Consider the following 17,332-nt stretch of genomic DNA (forward strand, 5'->3'; position numbering starts at 1 on the left):
GGAAGTAATGGCCACCATAATGCGGTCCCTGCAACACACACACACACACAAGGATCTCTCACCATCATTCCCAGAAATAATTATCACCACCGAATAGTCAAGTATACACCAAACACGACAAAAGAACTAATTTACGATATTGATCAGATGAGCTCAATCTACCCCAGACCCCTTGGTGGTACCTACGTGAAGTTGTTTTCCTCAAATTTATGGGTAAAGTCTCCTATCATGCCGAGGATAGCGCAGGGCAGGAAGGCGGTCAGCAGCGTTCCCCCAAATCTACGTGTCAGCTTAATCTGTCAGCATAGGATGATGAAGTAGATAATGATAATTTGATGAGAAAATAATAACAATGATCACAAAAATTAGCAATTATGTAGCACCCGCTAAATTATATAAACCATGGATGTATTTTTTTTTTTTTTACCATTGTGTCAAATTTAAAAAAAAAAGTGGATACTCTCCCTGGACACGAAGTGTACTGGTATTAAGTTGCAGAGTATCACATACAGTACACTTACCAATGAGGAAATCACCTGTAAACGATGATTTAACCATTTATGGTCGATGATATTAAGTGATTGTATTCAAGGGGTTACATGGTTGCATTAAAGGGGATAATGGATCTTACACAAGGTTCATTCACAGTGGTCAGAGAACGTCACTGTTCTGAGGTTCAGTAACAAATGAAACCCCGTAGTTGTGAGTAGCGTGACGTCACTCACCTTGAGGGAGACTGTGGTGGAGGTGGCCGACCCCGTCCTGGACATCCTCAGCTCTGACACATGAAACAGCCCCGTAGTGGAAAACTCACTCGACTCTACCTTGATGGCCTGTGACGGTGACAGAGACTGGCTATAATGCGGACCTAACCAAACCTAGTTTAACCTACTCTAATCAAAACTAACTTGACCTGATGTAAGATTATCTCACCAAATCTTTCGTATACCAACATAGCCTTCCTAACCTAATGTAGGATTTCTGACCTAACCAAACCATGACCATACCTCCTCCAGAAAGACTGAGATGAAGGAGCCGTGGTTGATGATGGAGAAGTTGAAGAAGCACTGATGGATGTCAAAGGGGTAGAGAGCCAGGTTAAAGTCACACATGTAAGACACCATGAAGTCCTCCACCTTCAGGATCTTGGCGTCCCCTTGGCCAGAGTACACCAGACCTGTTGAACATGATATTTTTTGGTTAATATTAGCTAAGCCCAATGACATGTCTCTCCAATCACCTTCCTTTCACTACGACCGTCCGTACTTTCACTAACTCTCACTACCTATCGTTATCAACCCCCACCATCATTACCTTCATAACCATCACTAACACCCACACGTCCCTCCTTAAGTCTCTGGGCGTAGATGTTGAGGCGAACGTTCTTCGCCTGGCGGTAGTCAAAGTCGTTTTGAAAGAGAGCGTTCTCCAGGGAGTATCTCGGGAACCACATATGTTTGGAATCTATCTTATCTTTAGTTTTGTTCTTTAGTTGACTCAGTTTGACTCGATGGTCGTGCCAACTGGTGCTAAACTGTGGAATAGAGAGAGATAGAGAGGGGGGGACTGTACTTAGATTGAGTCAAGTTAGGTGTCCGATAGATTGAATTTCGTATTTGTAAATTAGGTTAAGTTAGCTTACATTAAGGTAGGGGTAGGCTATGACTATGTTAAGCTTGGTTAAGGTTAGATTTGGTTACGTTAAATTAGTTCAGCCTATAGGTAGGTTAGGCTAATTATAATTAATCCTTAATAAGTAATCATAAAATTCATTTTTTTTAGGTAATCAGGAATCTTTGAGGCCCCCTAAAGGGAAAGAATTGCAAAAAAATCATTCTATACTTCTATTGAAGAAAGAAGCTAGTGGCAGACTAAAAGTACTGCGGACCCTAGCATGGTGGTCGAGCAGGGAACGGGCGAATTAGCTAAAATATGACCATGTGAGGACTATAATGGGTAATACAGAGGTCTTTAGGGGGTATTAAATATAAATTAATTTGATTCAGGGTAGGTTAGGTTAGGCTTCTGTTAGGTTAGGTTAGCATGAGCTCCTCCCCACTATATTCTCAATACCGTGAACCAGGCGCTGACGAGGTTGCTGGAGTCGTCTATCTCGCGTAGGCTGTTGAGGGTGAGTGTCAGGTTGAGGTAGGTGATGGGGTCTGGTGCTTGGTCGTGGTTGTAGGACCGAGGTAGCGTCAGTAATACAGAACACACCTCGTCGGACCCCACGTCGTCCCCACAGTCGTACACACCGTCACAGCGTTTGGACAACTCGATACATTTTCCCGAATTACATGTAAACTCGTCCTGGTAAGAGGGAGGAGGAATAAGAGGATATTAATCACTTTTGAGTGAGGTGATACCAGACACTTGTGTGAAACAATTAGAACCCCTTACAGTTTGTGTGTGTGTCCTAAACATAGCCTGCCTAAAAAAATAACCTGACTGGGCAAACGCACCCAGTAAGGTCATCCTTCATCCGGTACTCTTATGTCCACCCGAGATGTCACGGGTTCGATTCCCGGGCCGGTGGAAGTTGTTTGGACATACTTCCTCGCCCCCATTAGTCCCTGTTCACCTAGCAGTAAAGTAGGTACCTGGTGTAAATCGAAAGTTGCGAATTCGTATTCAGGGAAAGTTGTTGGAGCTTCCAATAACTTGGTGACATAAACCACTGACTCTTCAGGCTTCTACACGCCCTTGACTCATGAGACATAAAGGCAAGCATGAACTTAGCATGCTTCCCTGTTGGGCGCTGTAAACGCTTCTGCGCTTCACCTTACACAAGGATGTAGGGGAGTGCCCCCCCCCCCCAAAAAAAAAAAAAAAAAAAATCACAGACCCCCTACAAAACTATACAACCTCTTATGGTCGCTGCATGGAATGTCAGGACCCTTCTAGATACTGGCACAAATGAGCTACCTGAAAGAAAAACTGCCCTTGTGGCAAAAAAGCTGGCTAGGTATAACATCGACATAGCAGCCATTAATGAGTCCCGGCTCCCAGACGAGGGTCGACTCACAGAATGGGGGTCTGGCTATACCTTCTTCTGGAAGGGTAAGCCTGCTGCGGAGAGATACCGTATTTATGGAGTTGGCTTTGCCATCAGCCAACGCATCCTACACAGACTAACTGAAATGCCTATTGGGATCAACGTGCGCCTCATTACACTCAGAGTCCCACTGAATCACTCACATCATGCCTTTTTCATCAGTGCATACGCCCCAACATTGGATGCAGAGGATGACATCAAGGAGGCCTTTTACGCAGACCTCGGAGTGCTAGCCTCTATCCCCAGAGAAGACAAGGTTGTGCTCCTAGGTGACTTCAATGCCAGAGTTGGCAGAGATACTGTCATTTAGCAGGGAACCATTGGGAGAAATAGACTAGGCAAGTGTAATCCCAACGGCCTACTCCTCTTCAGCAAGTGTGCTGCACACAACCTCACTATCACCAATACCTTGTTTAGGCAGGCCGACAAGTTTAAGGGTTCGTGGTAAAACCCACGTTCCATACACTGGTATCTCTTTGACTACATCATTGTCAGAGAAAGAGATCGCCGAGATGTCCTCATCACCTGTGCCATGCGTGACTCAGGCAACTGCGACTCTGATCAATGGCTTGTCAGAGCCAAGCTCTCATTTCACATCGCCCCAAAACGGCGAAGGCAACAAGTCTCTAGAAGAGGTTTTAACACTAGGCGTCTGGAGGAACCAGCAGTAGCACATGCTTTCAGATAGCAGCTCGAACATGGGCTGATAAACAACCCAACAACGAACAACCGAAATCCCAAAACCGAATGGGATATTCTCGACACTGTCATGACAAAAACCTGCAGAGAGAGACCCTCGGCCATATCGAAAGAATACACTTGGACTGGTTTGATGAAAATGACCCGGTAATCAATGTACTCATCAATGATAAACGTGCTGCCTTAACTGACAGGCAGAACAACCCTCAGTCTCGGACCAAAGCTAATACCTTCCACAAGAAGAAAGGTACGACAGCGTCTTGCCGGCGCTGTTCTGCCTTGGTTTGCAGTCGGGCTAATTCGAAAATATTGACACCTGCTCGTGTGGTGATCCTCCAAGCATTACGGTGTGGTGTGATAGTCTCCCAAGTGTGGGAGTCGATTTGGCACTTTTTCAGTTGTCTTAAGATTATCCTAACCTTTTCAGTTGCCCGCCAGCGTTACATTTACTATTCGTTAGGTGACTGAAGTTGCTGCTTTGGCAGTCTACTGTCGTCCATGCGGGTATCATGGCCAGTCCAACGTAGTTGTTCATGGATAATGGTAGTCTCGATGGTTTGCAGTTAGTGTCAGCGAGAATACTGGCATTTGTTCTATTGTCTTCCCAGCGAACTCGGAGGATGGAACTTAAGACTATGTTGGTGAATGTTTTCAAGTGCCTTGAGGTGCCTCCTGTATGTAACCCATGTCTCCCTGCCATATAGCAGGGTGGGGAGGACCACTGCTCGATATATGTGCATCTTTGTCGATAACTTCAGCTTCCTACAGCTGAAGACACGGGTACGGAGTCTGTCAAAGGCTCGAGATGCACATCTGATCCGATGTTGAATCTCTTCATCGATGTCCGCCGTGGATAACATTAGAGAGGGTAGTACAATTACGCTGGATGGATGGTGAAGGTGTGGCTGAACCAGGGGCAGGCTGAAAGAGAATCCGAGTTTTATGCACATTCACCTCAAGGCGGAAGTGTGCATACGCATCTCCATAAGTGTTCAGGATTTCCTGTAGGTCGCGTTCATTGTGAGCAACAAGTGTGAGGTCGTCTGCATACTGAAGTTTAGTAATGGAATCTGCCGACACATTTGTTCCTGCCTGGAGTCGTCTTATTTTGAAAATATCCTTCATCCGGTACTCTTATGTCCACCCCGCCGGTCTAAATTGGCACTAACACGAGTAAGGAAGGCAGCCATGAAAATGGAAGGGAGTTGGCGTCAGCACACATCCTTGTTTCACCCCAGTTTGGGTGGGGAAGACTCGGACTGTGTGCCATTGTGCAGGACACTGCCGTTCATGCCGTCGTGGAATCACCTCACAATGGCGATGAATTTTGGTGGGCAGCTAAATTGTCTGAGTCCGCCAGAGGGCTTCCCTGTTGACCGAGTCGAAGGCCTTGGTTTGGTCAATCAAAAGCCATGTACAGGTCACGACGCAGTTCTCTGCACCTTTGCTGTATTTGGTGGGCAGCAAAGATCATGTCAGTGGTGCCATGCGATGATATAAAGCCACACTGAGGTTCTTGGAGGAAGTTTTCCGCCTCAGGAAGAAGTCTGTTTAGGAGGATTCAGGTGATAATCTTGCCAGCTACGGACAATAGCGAGATCCCGCAGTAGTTTTCATACTCTGACCGGTCTTCCTTGTTCTTATAAATATTGACAATGAAGGGGTCTTTAAGAGCTTGGGGAATTTCCTCCTTTTTCCATATATTCTTCAGGGAAGAGTGGAGGTGGCTGGTAAGCAGAGGTCCTCCTGCTTCATACACCTCGGCTGGGATTCCACCAGGCCCCGAAGCTTTGTTATTTTTCATCTGTTTGATGGCAGTTGGCTACCTCATCCAGGGATGGAGGAAGCTGAGATGGGTCAGCTCTGGATGCTGAAGGACCTGACGGGTAGTCAGGATAATCCACGTCGGTGTTTCGGTTGAGCAGCGAATGGTAGTGCTCTTTCCAGCGCTGACGGATGCCTTCTTCAACTTTAATTAGGGAGTTACCGGCGGATGAGCGGAGGAGGGGGGGGGCTGTGCCAGGAGTGATTGGCCCATGAAATGTTTTAGTGGGATTGAAAAAATCGCGCATCTAGTGCCGATCTGCAATTTTTTGCGTTTCACATGCTTTATTTTTAACCAATCGTTCTTTAGTTTGCGAAGATCATCCTGGGTCGCCTCTTTCTTCTTGTGGAAGGTATCAGCTTTAGTCCTAGATTGAGGGTTGTTCTGCCAGTCAGTTAAAGCAGCACGTTTATCATCGACCAGTACATGGATTTCCGGGTCATTTTCATCAAACCAGTTCTAGTGTATTCTTTCGATCTGCCCGAGGGTTTCTCTGTAGGTTTTTGTCATGACTGTCGAGAATACTCCATTCGGCACTGGGATTTCGGTTGTTTGGAGTGTGTATCAGCCCATGTTCGACGATGAAATCCTTGGATAATTCTAAACTACAATGTCTCTATGGTAAAATGTCAGAGTCTGCATAGTTTCTATGATACAATACATTTAAGATGTTGTATTAATGAGAGTTAATTTGAAGTGAAACCCCAGTAGTTTCTTGTAATCATTTAATCACAGATCTCTACAATGTGACTCCTATTTGTTACAACCTAAAAGAAATATTCAAGTTGCCCCCTTCTGCCTCAATACAGGCCTGTACGCGTCGTACCATTGATTGTTTGACGCGTTCAAAAATGCCTGGACTATGTTTAATTTGCTCGCACCTGTCACGAACACGTGGGCATTTGAAGAAACTTACATTTTTCCATACACACATTGTGGTTTAGAATTATCCAAGGATTTTATCCTCCAATTTAATGTACTGTTCGCTGAATCACCCTGTATATATATATGTATTTTTGTTTTATCGATTTTTCACATTTATGAAGGACAGAGCAGGGTGGCGTTCTATACCTTGCTACAGCTGGTGAGCGTCATAGTGCGTTTAATGTTTTCGTTGGTGGCGGGAGTAGACCAGGTGTGACGACCCAGTGGCTGGAGTACGTTAGTCTGCGCGTAGTAGAGGAGCTCCATGTACTGGTCATAATACTTCAGCCATATGGTGGTGTTCCCTTGTATCGATAATCCATCTTTAGTGTAGAATGATGGGTAGAAGAAGGTGGTGGCGAGAACAAAGAATTTCTCAGTCTGGTCATCCTCAGACCGCAACTCAACAGTGGGCGTCAGAGGAAGCTGGGGAAAATAATTCTTTTAAGAGAGTTAGACAAGACAACTATTCTGAAGATTTATGTTTTGTGAGGCTTGATGAACTCCAGTATATAACGTTAAGAGTCATCGTAAACCAGCTACAGTTAATAAATACACTCAAGTTGCTGTAGGTGTTTATGTTTCACAAGTCTAGGTCAGGAGTGATTTATAAAGCTATCTGTATGTATATTATGTATGTTGTATGTATATTTTATGTACCCCATTTATATACATTACTTATCTAGTCATGTCACCACACGCTTAGATAATGTGCCTGGCGACATCTGGAAGCTGCTAATGTACCACATGTCGCCTGAGAGGTCAGAGAGGGGTCAGTTGACCCATATAGAGTGTAGGGACTACCGGCGCTGGGATTGCACACCTCTGTACTTCCGTCAAATAGAACCTACAATACTCTACAGGTGTTTGTGTTCGCTCCTGTAGTTAGAACTGAGTACCCAGAACCCCTACATGGCGCAGTGAATTGATTGATTGGAAATACAAGTGCCGTTCTGTATAGTTAAGACCGGTAGACCCCCCACTCCGCTCGTCAACCGGTCAACCGTCGCGCTCCTAATCGCTCCTAATCGCATTGTCACCCACAAAAACTCGATTGAATTACCAACGAGTTTTGAGCAGTGACCGCAAGTTCTTGTGAAGTGATATAAGTGCCTCGTGTGTGTAGTACTTAAGTGTGTCTTCGTTTTAAGGGATTCCCCAAGGTGGAAGGCTGGTCCAGGGCATTTGTGAGGAGCAGTACGTCAGTGCATCCTTCCCCGGCTGTGTCTCGAGGGTAACTAATTAGCGCGAGTCTCGACTGCCCGCTTACCCCCCAGCCCCCCCTCCGCGCTCCTACATCCCACCTCTGCACCGCCCCCACCTCTGCACAGCCCCCGCCTCCACACCCCACCAGCCACACACACACACCACCGCGCACTCATACACACACGAACGAAAGTACAGACTGCAGTCATTCCCTTATATATATTTTATATATATAATTTACTTAAATGTGTGTTTAATTTTGTTTTCTCAGATCGTGCTGATACGACGGGCTGACCAGTCAACACTGATTTGAGATACAATATACAGATTAAGTGATTATGCCTCTTTCCTTACGTAGTGGTGCAGTCGACATCCGGATGACGCCTCAGACGGATGACAGCTCTACAGATATGGATGACCAGTCAGAGCACGATGCTCCACCCTCTCCTACCACATCTCCAAGTCCTTCACCTCGATATTCAGCCTTGTCTCCAGAGGTAATAGCTTTAATGAAGTTTGAGGGAGGAAAGGCGTGAGAACGAAGTGAGAAGACGTGTTGAGGATGAAGAAAGGAGACAAGAGGAGGCAAACAGACCACCAAAGGAGATTGGAAGATAGTGAATGGCTTGCAGCTTTGATATCTAACCTCACTGCTAACCAAGCCCCTGGTTCTTCCACTGCTTCGGTATCGACTGGCTCAGATACCTCGTCAACGCCTTCTGTATGCCCTCCATCCCCACCGAAAGCGGCTGCCCAACCCCCACCCATCTTGGAGCCTGATGTGACTTTCCAGACTTTTCGTGAGCGGCGGTGATGGTGGAGTGATTATGCTCCAATGGTGGATCTCCAGAGCTTGCCACAGCCTAAACAACTCATTCATCTACATATGTGCCTGCCTTTGGAAATGCAGCGTGTGTTGGAACATAAGTTGCAGATGCCCCCGACTTCTTTGTTGTCTGTAGAGGAGGTACTGAATGTTCTAGAATGGCACGTCAAAGGTCAGCGGAATGAAGCTCTACGCAGGAGGGATTGCTTAGCTGTAGACAGGCGGAGGGCGAGACTTTTGATGCTTTCTATGTACGACTCAAGAGAGCCTCTGAAGAGGTAGACATATGACCCGGTAATCACCAGCAGTGCGAGGAGACCCAGTTGAAGCAGGTGATCCTGTTGGGTGTTTAGGACGAGGAGCTTGTCCAATGCCTCACCTCCCTCGACTCTTCCTCTTCTCTTAAGGATGTGTCGACAATATGTCGCTCCTACGAGGCTGCCAGGTGTGCCACCTCTGCCATCCGAGCTCCCCCTACAGCTGTACGGGCTATGTCCAAGTAAAAGAAGTCTACCCCAACGGCTATGCCCACCACGCCCACCTCTCTTTGCAACAGCTGTGGTAGGCAGCACGGAACACAGGTGTGTCCAGCGGCTGAGTCTACCTGCAACAGTTGTGACCGCAAGGGCCACTGATCACTTACAGTACGGTGCCCAACCAAACGCGTCCAGTGCGATGTGTGTGGTCGTCTGGGCCACTACGACAAGTGTTGCCCGACCAACAAACCTAAGGGACAGCGTCGGCGGAAGCAACAGTGCCCTTCCACCAGTGAGGGCCGCCCACAGTCGTCAAATCAGAGGCATGACGACCCTGGACAACGCTCAAGCCATATTAGGAAGGCGTACTCCTCACGTCTCAGGACCAAAGCTCCCCAGCACATCAGCGTCATCGTGACCTACGACAGTGTGTCATCCTGTCTCGAGATGCTGCCTGACACCGGCGCTGATGCTACAGTCATCGGTCCCCAGCATTTGCAATGCTTGGGGCTCTCTCCAAGTGATCTAGGACCGCCTCCCAAGGACCTCCGCTTCACGGCCGATGGTTCACAGATGGTCCCAGCCCTAAGCTCACTCCAAGCACAGGTCACCTTTGGCAACAGGTCAAGCCTGGATTGATGTGCATAATGGAGTCCCGACTCCTTTGCTGTCCTACAGACATTGCCAAGAGTTGGCCATCATCTCCCAAGACTTCCCAAAACCGATTCTCGAGGTAAAATGCGTCAACAGGGTGCACGAAGGGAGCAGCAACTACCCTGCTGTCGCCCCCTACCTCTGGCCAGTGACACCTCTTCTTCGGTAGTTGTCCCTGCTGCTTCACGTCCCCACGTCTTGGCTCGCCTCCACGACAGTCACCGTGGAGCCGAGGCCACCAAACGGCGTGCAAGTCAGACTGTGTTCCGGCCTGGCATCAACTCCGACACTTCAAATGCTGTCCGTGCATGTGAGCCCTGCCAAGTTCTACAACCCAGCCAGCAGCAGGAACCCTTCATGGGTGACGACAACCCCACCCGCCCCTTTGAGTCTGTGTCGGCCGACTTTTTCTGTGTGTCAGGAGAGTCCTTCCTGGTTATCGTCGACCGTCTCTCTGGTTGGCCGGTTGTCATCAAGTGCGGCAATGATACGACGTCTGCCGCCACCATCAGCAAGTTCCGCCACTACTTCCGTTACGTGGGCGTTACTGTGCCCCTGCGAACCGACGGAGGGCCCCAGTTCACAAGCCGGGACTTTGTTGCGTTCTTTGACCGATGGGGAGTCCGGCATGTGTTGTCACCGCCCCATTACCCGCAGTCCAACGGCCACGCTGAGGCTGCTGTCAAATCCCTGAAGCACCTCATCCTCAAAGTGGCCCCTTCTGGGAATATTAACTGTGTGGTGGAGGAACCGCCGCTTTCTCCGCCCCATAACGCTTCCCGCTGACCCTGCCACCAGTGCGGAGTCCCATATCCCCCCAGTGATCAAGCCACTCGACGCTCAGAACGGATCCAAAAGAGGTCCGCTCAAGACTTTGCTATGAGCGTATAGAGAGGGGGGGGGGGTGGGGAAATGTATGTATATTATGTATGTTGTATGTATACTATGTATGTACCCCATTTATATACATTACTTATTTAGTCAGTAGCGTGTGGCAATGCCCCTTTTTCATGTCACCACACGCTTAGATAATGTGCCTGGCGACATCTGGAAGCTGCTAATGTACCACATGTCGCCTGAGAGAAGTCAGTTGACCCATATAGAGTGTAGGGACTACCAGCGCTGGGATTGCGCACCTCTGTACTAGTCAAATACTCTACAGGTGTTTGTGTTCGTTCCTGTAGTTAGAACCGAGTACCCAGAACCCTTACACTATCTTTCTCTCTTTCACGGACGAATACAGTTTACTAGCATAATCTCACCTGACACAGAAGGTACGATGCATAATCAGTGTCACAATTTCCCTGGATTAAGGAGAACGTTGCGAGGTCCATCTTCCAGCACTTGTCAACACTGCCAGCGGTAACCCAAGGATTCGCCAAAACTTTAGTTGCAGCAAACTGCAAAGGCTGAAGAAAAACATTGAACATCAATAATCCAGCAATTATAGTCTTCCTTAGTTGAATATTTGAACATTTATGAAAGAATCTGTCAGAAATCGTCATAACGTTTACCTCACTAGCAGCCATCCAAGTGTCTTTACTACCCTCCGCCAGAGTACCTCCATAGGCGCTACAGTTACCGAGTGCTTCACCGTACAGGAATGTCCCCCGAAGGAGCACCAGTCTATGGCCCGAGGCTGGTACACACATGTCATACGGATTGGTGATACGACTCCAGTAACTGTACAGTTTGTTGTAGTAGAGAGAAAGATAAATTGGATCTGAGTAAGAACATCTCGCATACACACACGCACAATCACAAGCAAACGCGCTTCCCCCTCTCTCTATCTCTCTTTACTTTAGGCCCAACAACCCCCTCCCCCACTCTTGGCCCTACAACCTCCATCCCAGGCCCTACAACCCCCTCCCTCACCCTAGGCCCTACAACCCCCTACCCCACTCTTGGCCCTACAACCTCCACCCCAGGCCCTACAACCCCCTCCCCCACTCTAGGCCTCTACAACCCCCTCCTCCCCACTCTAGGCCTACAGCCCCCTCCACTCTAGGTTCCCCACAACCCTCCACTCTAGGCCCCCCCACCTAGCCCTACAACCCCTTCCACTCTAGGCTACAGCCCCCACTCAGGTTTCACACCCCCCCACCTAGGCCTTACAACCCCCCCACTCTAGGTTCCACCCCACTCTAGGGCCAGCCCCTCCACTGTAGGCCCTACAACCTTTCACTCTAGGCCCTACAACCTTTCACTCTAGGCCACGACAGGTCAACACACTTGGTTGTATCGTTGACGAATTCCGAGGTGACTGCTGACCGGTTAGTGACGAGTAACAAGGAGTCTAAGATCCTGCCTGACCACAGATACCACACGCGGTCCTGTAGGTCTTCCCGACATGATGCCACGTCCAGGACCTGACCAGAAATAAGGGGAGAAGGGTGAGAGGGGCGAGGAAGGACGAGACGGAAGAGTGAGGGGGAAGGGTGAGAGAGGGGGTGAGGAGGGGGAGGGGTGAGAGGGGGTGAGGGAAGGACGAGACGGAAGAGTGAGGGGGGTGGAGAGAGGGGTGAGTGAGGGGGGGGAGGGGTGAGGGGAGGGGTGAGGAGGGGGAGGGTGAGTGAGGGGGGAGGGTGAGTGAGGGGAGGGGAGAGGGTGAGGGTGAGGGGGACGAGACAGAAGAGACAGAAGAGTGAGGGGGAGGGTGAGGGAAGGACGAGACAGAAGAGTGAGGGTGGGAAGGGTGAATGAAAGGGGTGAGGACCATTTATTAGCTTATGACGAATTGCACTGCAGAATTTTATAATGATGAAATTATTATTGAATATTATCACAGTTAGAATTCAAGTGAAAATTATTATTGTGTCACTGTACTGGAAAGGAAGTGGTGTTGAGGTGGCACTGTACTGGTATAGAGGTGGTACTTTACTGGTATGGAGGTGGTACTTTACTGGTATGGAGGTGGTACTTTACTGGTATGGAGGTGGTGTTGAGGTGGCACTGTACTGGTATAGAGGTGGTATTGAGGTGGCATTGTACTGGTATGGAGGTGGTGTTGAGGTGGCACTGTACTGGTATAGAGGTGGTACTTTACTGGTATGGAGGTTGTACTTTACTGGTATGGAGATGGTGTTGAGGTGGCACTGTACTGGTATAGAGGTGGTATTGAGGTGGCATTGTACTGGTATGGAGGTGGTGTTGAGGTGGCACTGTACTGGTGTCGAGGTGGCTTAACAGACTTACCTCTTGGTCTGAGAGCCGCCATTTGTACACTGTCGGGGCGGTGACGATGGCGGACAAGGAGGTGGTCTGGTCTATGTTGGCGTCTTGAAGGGGAATACCCACCGTGATGCGTATGGTCTTTCCCTGGCGGTGAAGGAAACACACATACTGTACCAGGTTTTAGGTTAGGTTATGTTAGCTGTTATTAGAGGTTAGTAGTATTTAAAGAATGTACAATAGGTTCCGTAGACAGGTATAAAGACAATAACCAAGCAATTGCGTTTTATAGTATAATCTAGCATGCATCACCAGTGTTCTTGGTAAGGTAAACACACACACACACAAGAAAACAAACCTTTACCTGAGGGAGCTCCATGGGGGTATGAGGACCTTGGTTTGTGTACTCTCCGTGGAGGGCGAGGCCAGGTTCACGACCCACCGCTACACACACAGGCGTCCAGTAGTGGTAGTTCAGAGGCGCCCAGCTGACCACCGTCCATCCCTTGTCAGGTAGGTTCTTTTCTAATTGAAGCTTACCATCTTTAACTGAGGAGATGTTATGGAGTGAGACACAGTCTTTAACACACGTTCTCGTGACTGTTTTAATATGAGGTCATTTCAGGGTTTCGCAATAACGGATACTATTTTGTGGGCGTGTCTGTGCGAGAGGTTAGCACGGTGTCTGTGTGTGTTCATTAGATGTTGAAGTTGTATCCAACAACCTGTCAGTCAGTCCATCAACCCGACACTGACTGGTGACGGAGGAAGGTCAAATTTGTACTTACTGATGACGAAGGTGTTGGGGTCGAAAGTGAGGGCGATACAAGGGTCAGTATAGGTAAACTGAAGGTAGATGTGGAGGCAGACCGTAAATGTGGAAGACTGGCCCAGGTCATTTCGGTTCAGGTCATACTGGAGCCACTCAGTGCCCCTTGCTTGTCGCCTTGCCACGTTGAGCTCCACCGCTAGTTGGTCCTCTGGGGCGACTGGTGGTGGTGTTGGGTAGTAAAACGGCAAGAATGAAAAACTAATACGACTAATGTAAAAAAGTGAAGGTGGGTCCCATAGGCAAGACTGCCCATTAGGGTAGTGTTAATACAGCACACTGTATACTAAGCCTTCGGTACCCATTTTCAGCTGGGTGAACCGAGAGTAACAGGGAATCGAACCACTGATCTCTGGAACAGGCGGCGAACACTTTTCGATATATATATATATATATATATATATATATATATATATATATATATATATATATATATATATATATATATATATATACACACACACAAGTAAATCACTGTAGGTGCGCGTGATCTAGGTATATGCTGATAACCACAAGGAAAGAAGAAAACACGAAGTTCCCAAGCGCTTTCGTGATGTTCCTATGCTATCAATTGAATTACAAGGTAATATTGAGGAGGCATTATCCCAGTCAATGCAATGCTTGTTATCCCTCAAATGAACAAACAGAGCATAGGATTCCTGGCCTGTCCTAACACTATATTTATGTTGTTTAAGTCTAGTTACAAGATCTTTACCTGTCTGGCCTAAGTAAAACATATTACATTCCTTGCAAGGAACTTTATAAATGCAACCAATTGTGTTGTTGGGGGAGTTCTTGATTAACATTTGTTTAACAGTGCATGAGTTTTTAAATGCCACATTGACGTTCCAGGTTTTTAGCTGTGCAGGAATGTGTGAGAAATTTTTGTGAAATGGTAATATTAAGATATTCTTATGGTCATGGGTGGGCTTGGGATCAGTTCTATAAAAAGTTTTCTTTAGTCTGTACTCACCCCTGAAGATGTGAATTACACGAAAGCGCTTGGGAACTTCGTGTTTTCTTCTTTCCTTGTGGTTATCAGCGCATATATATATATATATATATATATATATATATATATATATATATATATATATATATATATATATATATATATATATATATATATATATATAATAATAATAATAATAATAATAAAATAAATAATAATAATAGCACAACAACAAAAACAACAATAATGATAATAGAAACAATGACGATGACGACAATAACAAATAATAAATAATAACATCATAATATTAAAAACTGATGATAATAATAATAATAATAATAAAATAATAATTAGCCACAAACATGAAAGGCAACATACTGTACAGTAACCAACTGACCTGCATCACACCAGGTATGGAGCCCAGGTATGGTGAGAGCAGACAACAGGACAGGTAACAGCGTTGTGTCTAGTCGCCAGTGTCGCTTCTTCATGGTAACTTAAATCTTTTCCCTTTTATCTCTGGGAAGTAAAGCAACACACGTGAGGTGGTGTTGACCTTTTGAACAAGATGACTGAACTCCTTGAACACGATGGTAGTTGGGGCACCAGTGCCAGTGATGGTAGTAGCAGTGGTGGTAGTGCGGGAGTAGCGCCAGTACCACGATGGTGTTTGCTAGTACTGCCGACCTTCACCGGTAACCCCGAGTTGAAGCAGGCAAGGCAATGTTTATTGTCGTATCCCAGGCAACCAATGTACACAAATGCCTTTACCCAGGAGTGTTACCCTGATCTCTGGCATCTTTATTGGGTCATATCAAAGGTTCAAAAATACTTATTTTTCTCTAACTTGTGTGTACATGTGTGCACATATGTGTATGTATATTTACGTGTATATGTATGTATTTGTGCGCATGTGTGTAAGTGTATATATGTGTATGTATGTGTGTGTGTGTATGTGTGTGTGTGTATGAGTATGTGTGTAGGTGTATGTGTATGTGTGTGTGTGTGTATATATAATTATTCATGCGTCCTTTGTTTTATGTACACCATATTATATGCACCGCACCGCACCGTATACTGTGTAAGATGAAAAAAATCTTGTCAGTTTCATTTCACAGTGATATTCGCCTTATTTATTTACATCATTATTACCATTAGCATAGTTGCTGTTATTATTATGTGAGAGTTGTACCTGCCCGCTGGTATGAGGGGTTCCGTCACAGGTAATGTGTACAGTAGTCAAGCTCATAACTCCCTCCTTAGCTCGCCCTTGTTTGTGTTATTATCGACTACTGGAGTCTTTTAACGACGTCACAACACCAATTTACACCTTAGTAGCTATAAAATATTTTGTCCCTGCGGTGAAGCCCTCCTCCACCTGTTGGAGTATAGGAAATTGAACTCCACCTTTAAAAATACTGCCTGTATGTCTCTCTCGCTCGCTAGAATCTTAAGGTGAGCCCAGGTGAAGACTTTCAAACCCCCAAATGTCAGGTGATAATTTATACATACAGGCTTTTATCGACGACTTGTTAACCACATTACCTGGAGAACACTGATTATTTACACGACCCCTCCATCCACCACCTGACGATCACTGCTCTTGACAACTGATGGTGACAACCCTCCTGTTCACCTTCATAGCCCCCACGGGTACCCCACACTCCCCCCCCCCTACAGGTACTCCATTACAGGTACCCCACAATTACCCAAAGGTACTAACTCACCCACTACTTCCCCTAACCCACCCACTCTGACTCATCCCCTCCCTACACAAATAATGACAAAAAAAGGGAAAAAAACCTCCATTAGAGGACCGTACAGTCAACACACACTTCTCCCTGAGTCTATGTGGAGTGTCTTACAGTCAACACACACTTCTCCCTGAGTCTATGTGGAGTGTCTTACAGTCAACACACACTTCTCCCTGAGTCTATGTGGAGTGTCTTACAGTCAACACACACTTCTCCCTGAGTCTATGTGGAGTGTCTTACAGTCGACCACACACTTCTCCCTGAGTCTATGTGGAGTGTCTTACAGTCAACACACACTTCTCCCTGAGTCTGTGTGGGTGTCTTAAGTCGACCACACACTCTCTCCCTGAGTCTATGTGGGAGTGTCTTACAGTCAACACACACTTCTCCTGAGTCTATGTGGAGTGTCTTACAGTCAACACACACTTCTCCCTGAGTCTATGTGAGTGTCTTACAGTCAACACACACACTTCTCCCTGAGTCTATGTGGAGTGTCTTACAGTCAACACACACTTCTCCCTGAGTCTATGTGGAGGTCTCACAGTCGACCACACACCTCCCTGAGTCTATGTGGAGTGTCTTACAGTCAACACACACTCCTCCCTGAGTCTATGTGGAGTGTCTTACAGTCAACACACTTCTCTGAGTCTATGGGAGTGTCTTACAGTCAACACACACTTCCTGAGTCTATGTGAGTGTTCACAGTCGACCACACCTCTCCCTGAGTCCATGTGGAGTGTCTTACAGTCGACCACACACCTCCCTGAGTCTATGTGGAGGTTTACAGTCGACCACACACTTCTCCCTGAGTCTATGTGGAGTGTCTTACAGTCAACACACACTTCTCCTGAGTCTATGTGGAGTGTCTTACAGTCGACCACACACTCTGAGTCTATGTGGAGTGTCTTACAGTCGACCACACACTTCTCCCTGAGTCTATGTGGAGTGTCTTACAGTCAAC

At 46.9% G+C, this 17,332-nt stretch overlaps 1 protein-coding gene across 1 annotated transcript in view; it reads right to left on the reverse strand.

Moving 5' to 3' along the window:
• LOC121876213 overlaps nt 1-15,277 on the reverse strand; it is a 16,430-nt gene extending 1,153 nt beyond the window's left edge. The window contains exons 1-14 of the mRNA XM_042381196.1: nt 15,015-15,277; nt 13,625-13,825; nt 13,201-13,385; nt 12,861-12,983; nt 11,898-12,034; nt 11,180-11,348; nt 10,928-11,074; nt 6,651-6,929; nt 2,074-2,310; nt 1,315-1,534; nt 1,008-1,177; nt 726-833; nt 187-296; nt 1-28 (exon numbers count right to left, since the gene is read on the reverse strand). The exon at nt 1-28 is cut by the window's left edge and continues 1,153 nt beyond it. Of these exons, the coding sequence (XP_042237130.1) occupies nt 1-28; nt 187-296; nt 726-833; nt 1,008-1,177; nt 1,315-1,534; nt 2,074-2,310; nt 6,651-6,929; nt 10,928-11,074; nt 11,180-11,348; nt 11,898-12,034; nt 12,861-12,983; nt 13,201-13,385; nt 13,625-13,825; nt 15,015-15,108 (2,208 nt within the window). The 5' untranslated portion in view covers nt 15,109-15,277. The remainder of the gene's footprint in view (nt 29-186; nt 297-725; nt 834-1,007; nt 1,178-1,314; nt 1,535-2,073; nt 2,311-6,650; nt 6,930-10,927; nt 11,075-11,179; nt 11,349-11,897; nt 12,035-12,860; nt 12,984-13,200; nt 13,386-13,624; nt 13,826-15,014) is intronic.
• Between the last annotated feature and the right edge of the window lie 2,055 nt (nt 15,278-17,332).

This window comes from Homarus americanus, unplaced genomic scaffold (genome assembly GCF_018991925.1).
Source record: "Homarus americanus isolate GMGI-L3 unplaced genomic scaffold, GMGI_Hamer_2.0 scaffold34921, whole genome shotgun sequence".
NCBI lineage: Eukaryota > Metazoa > Arthropoda > Malacostraca > Decapoda > Nephropidae > Homarus > Homarus americanus.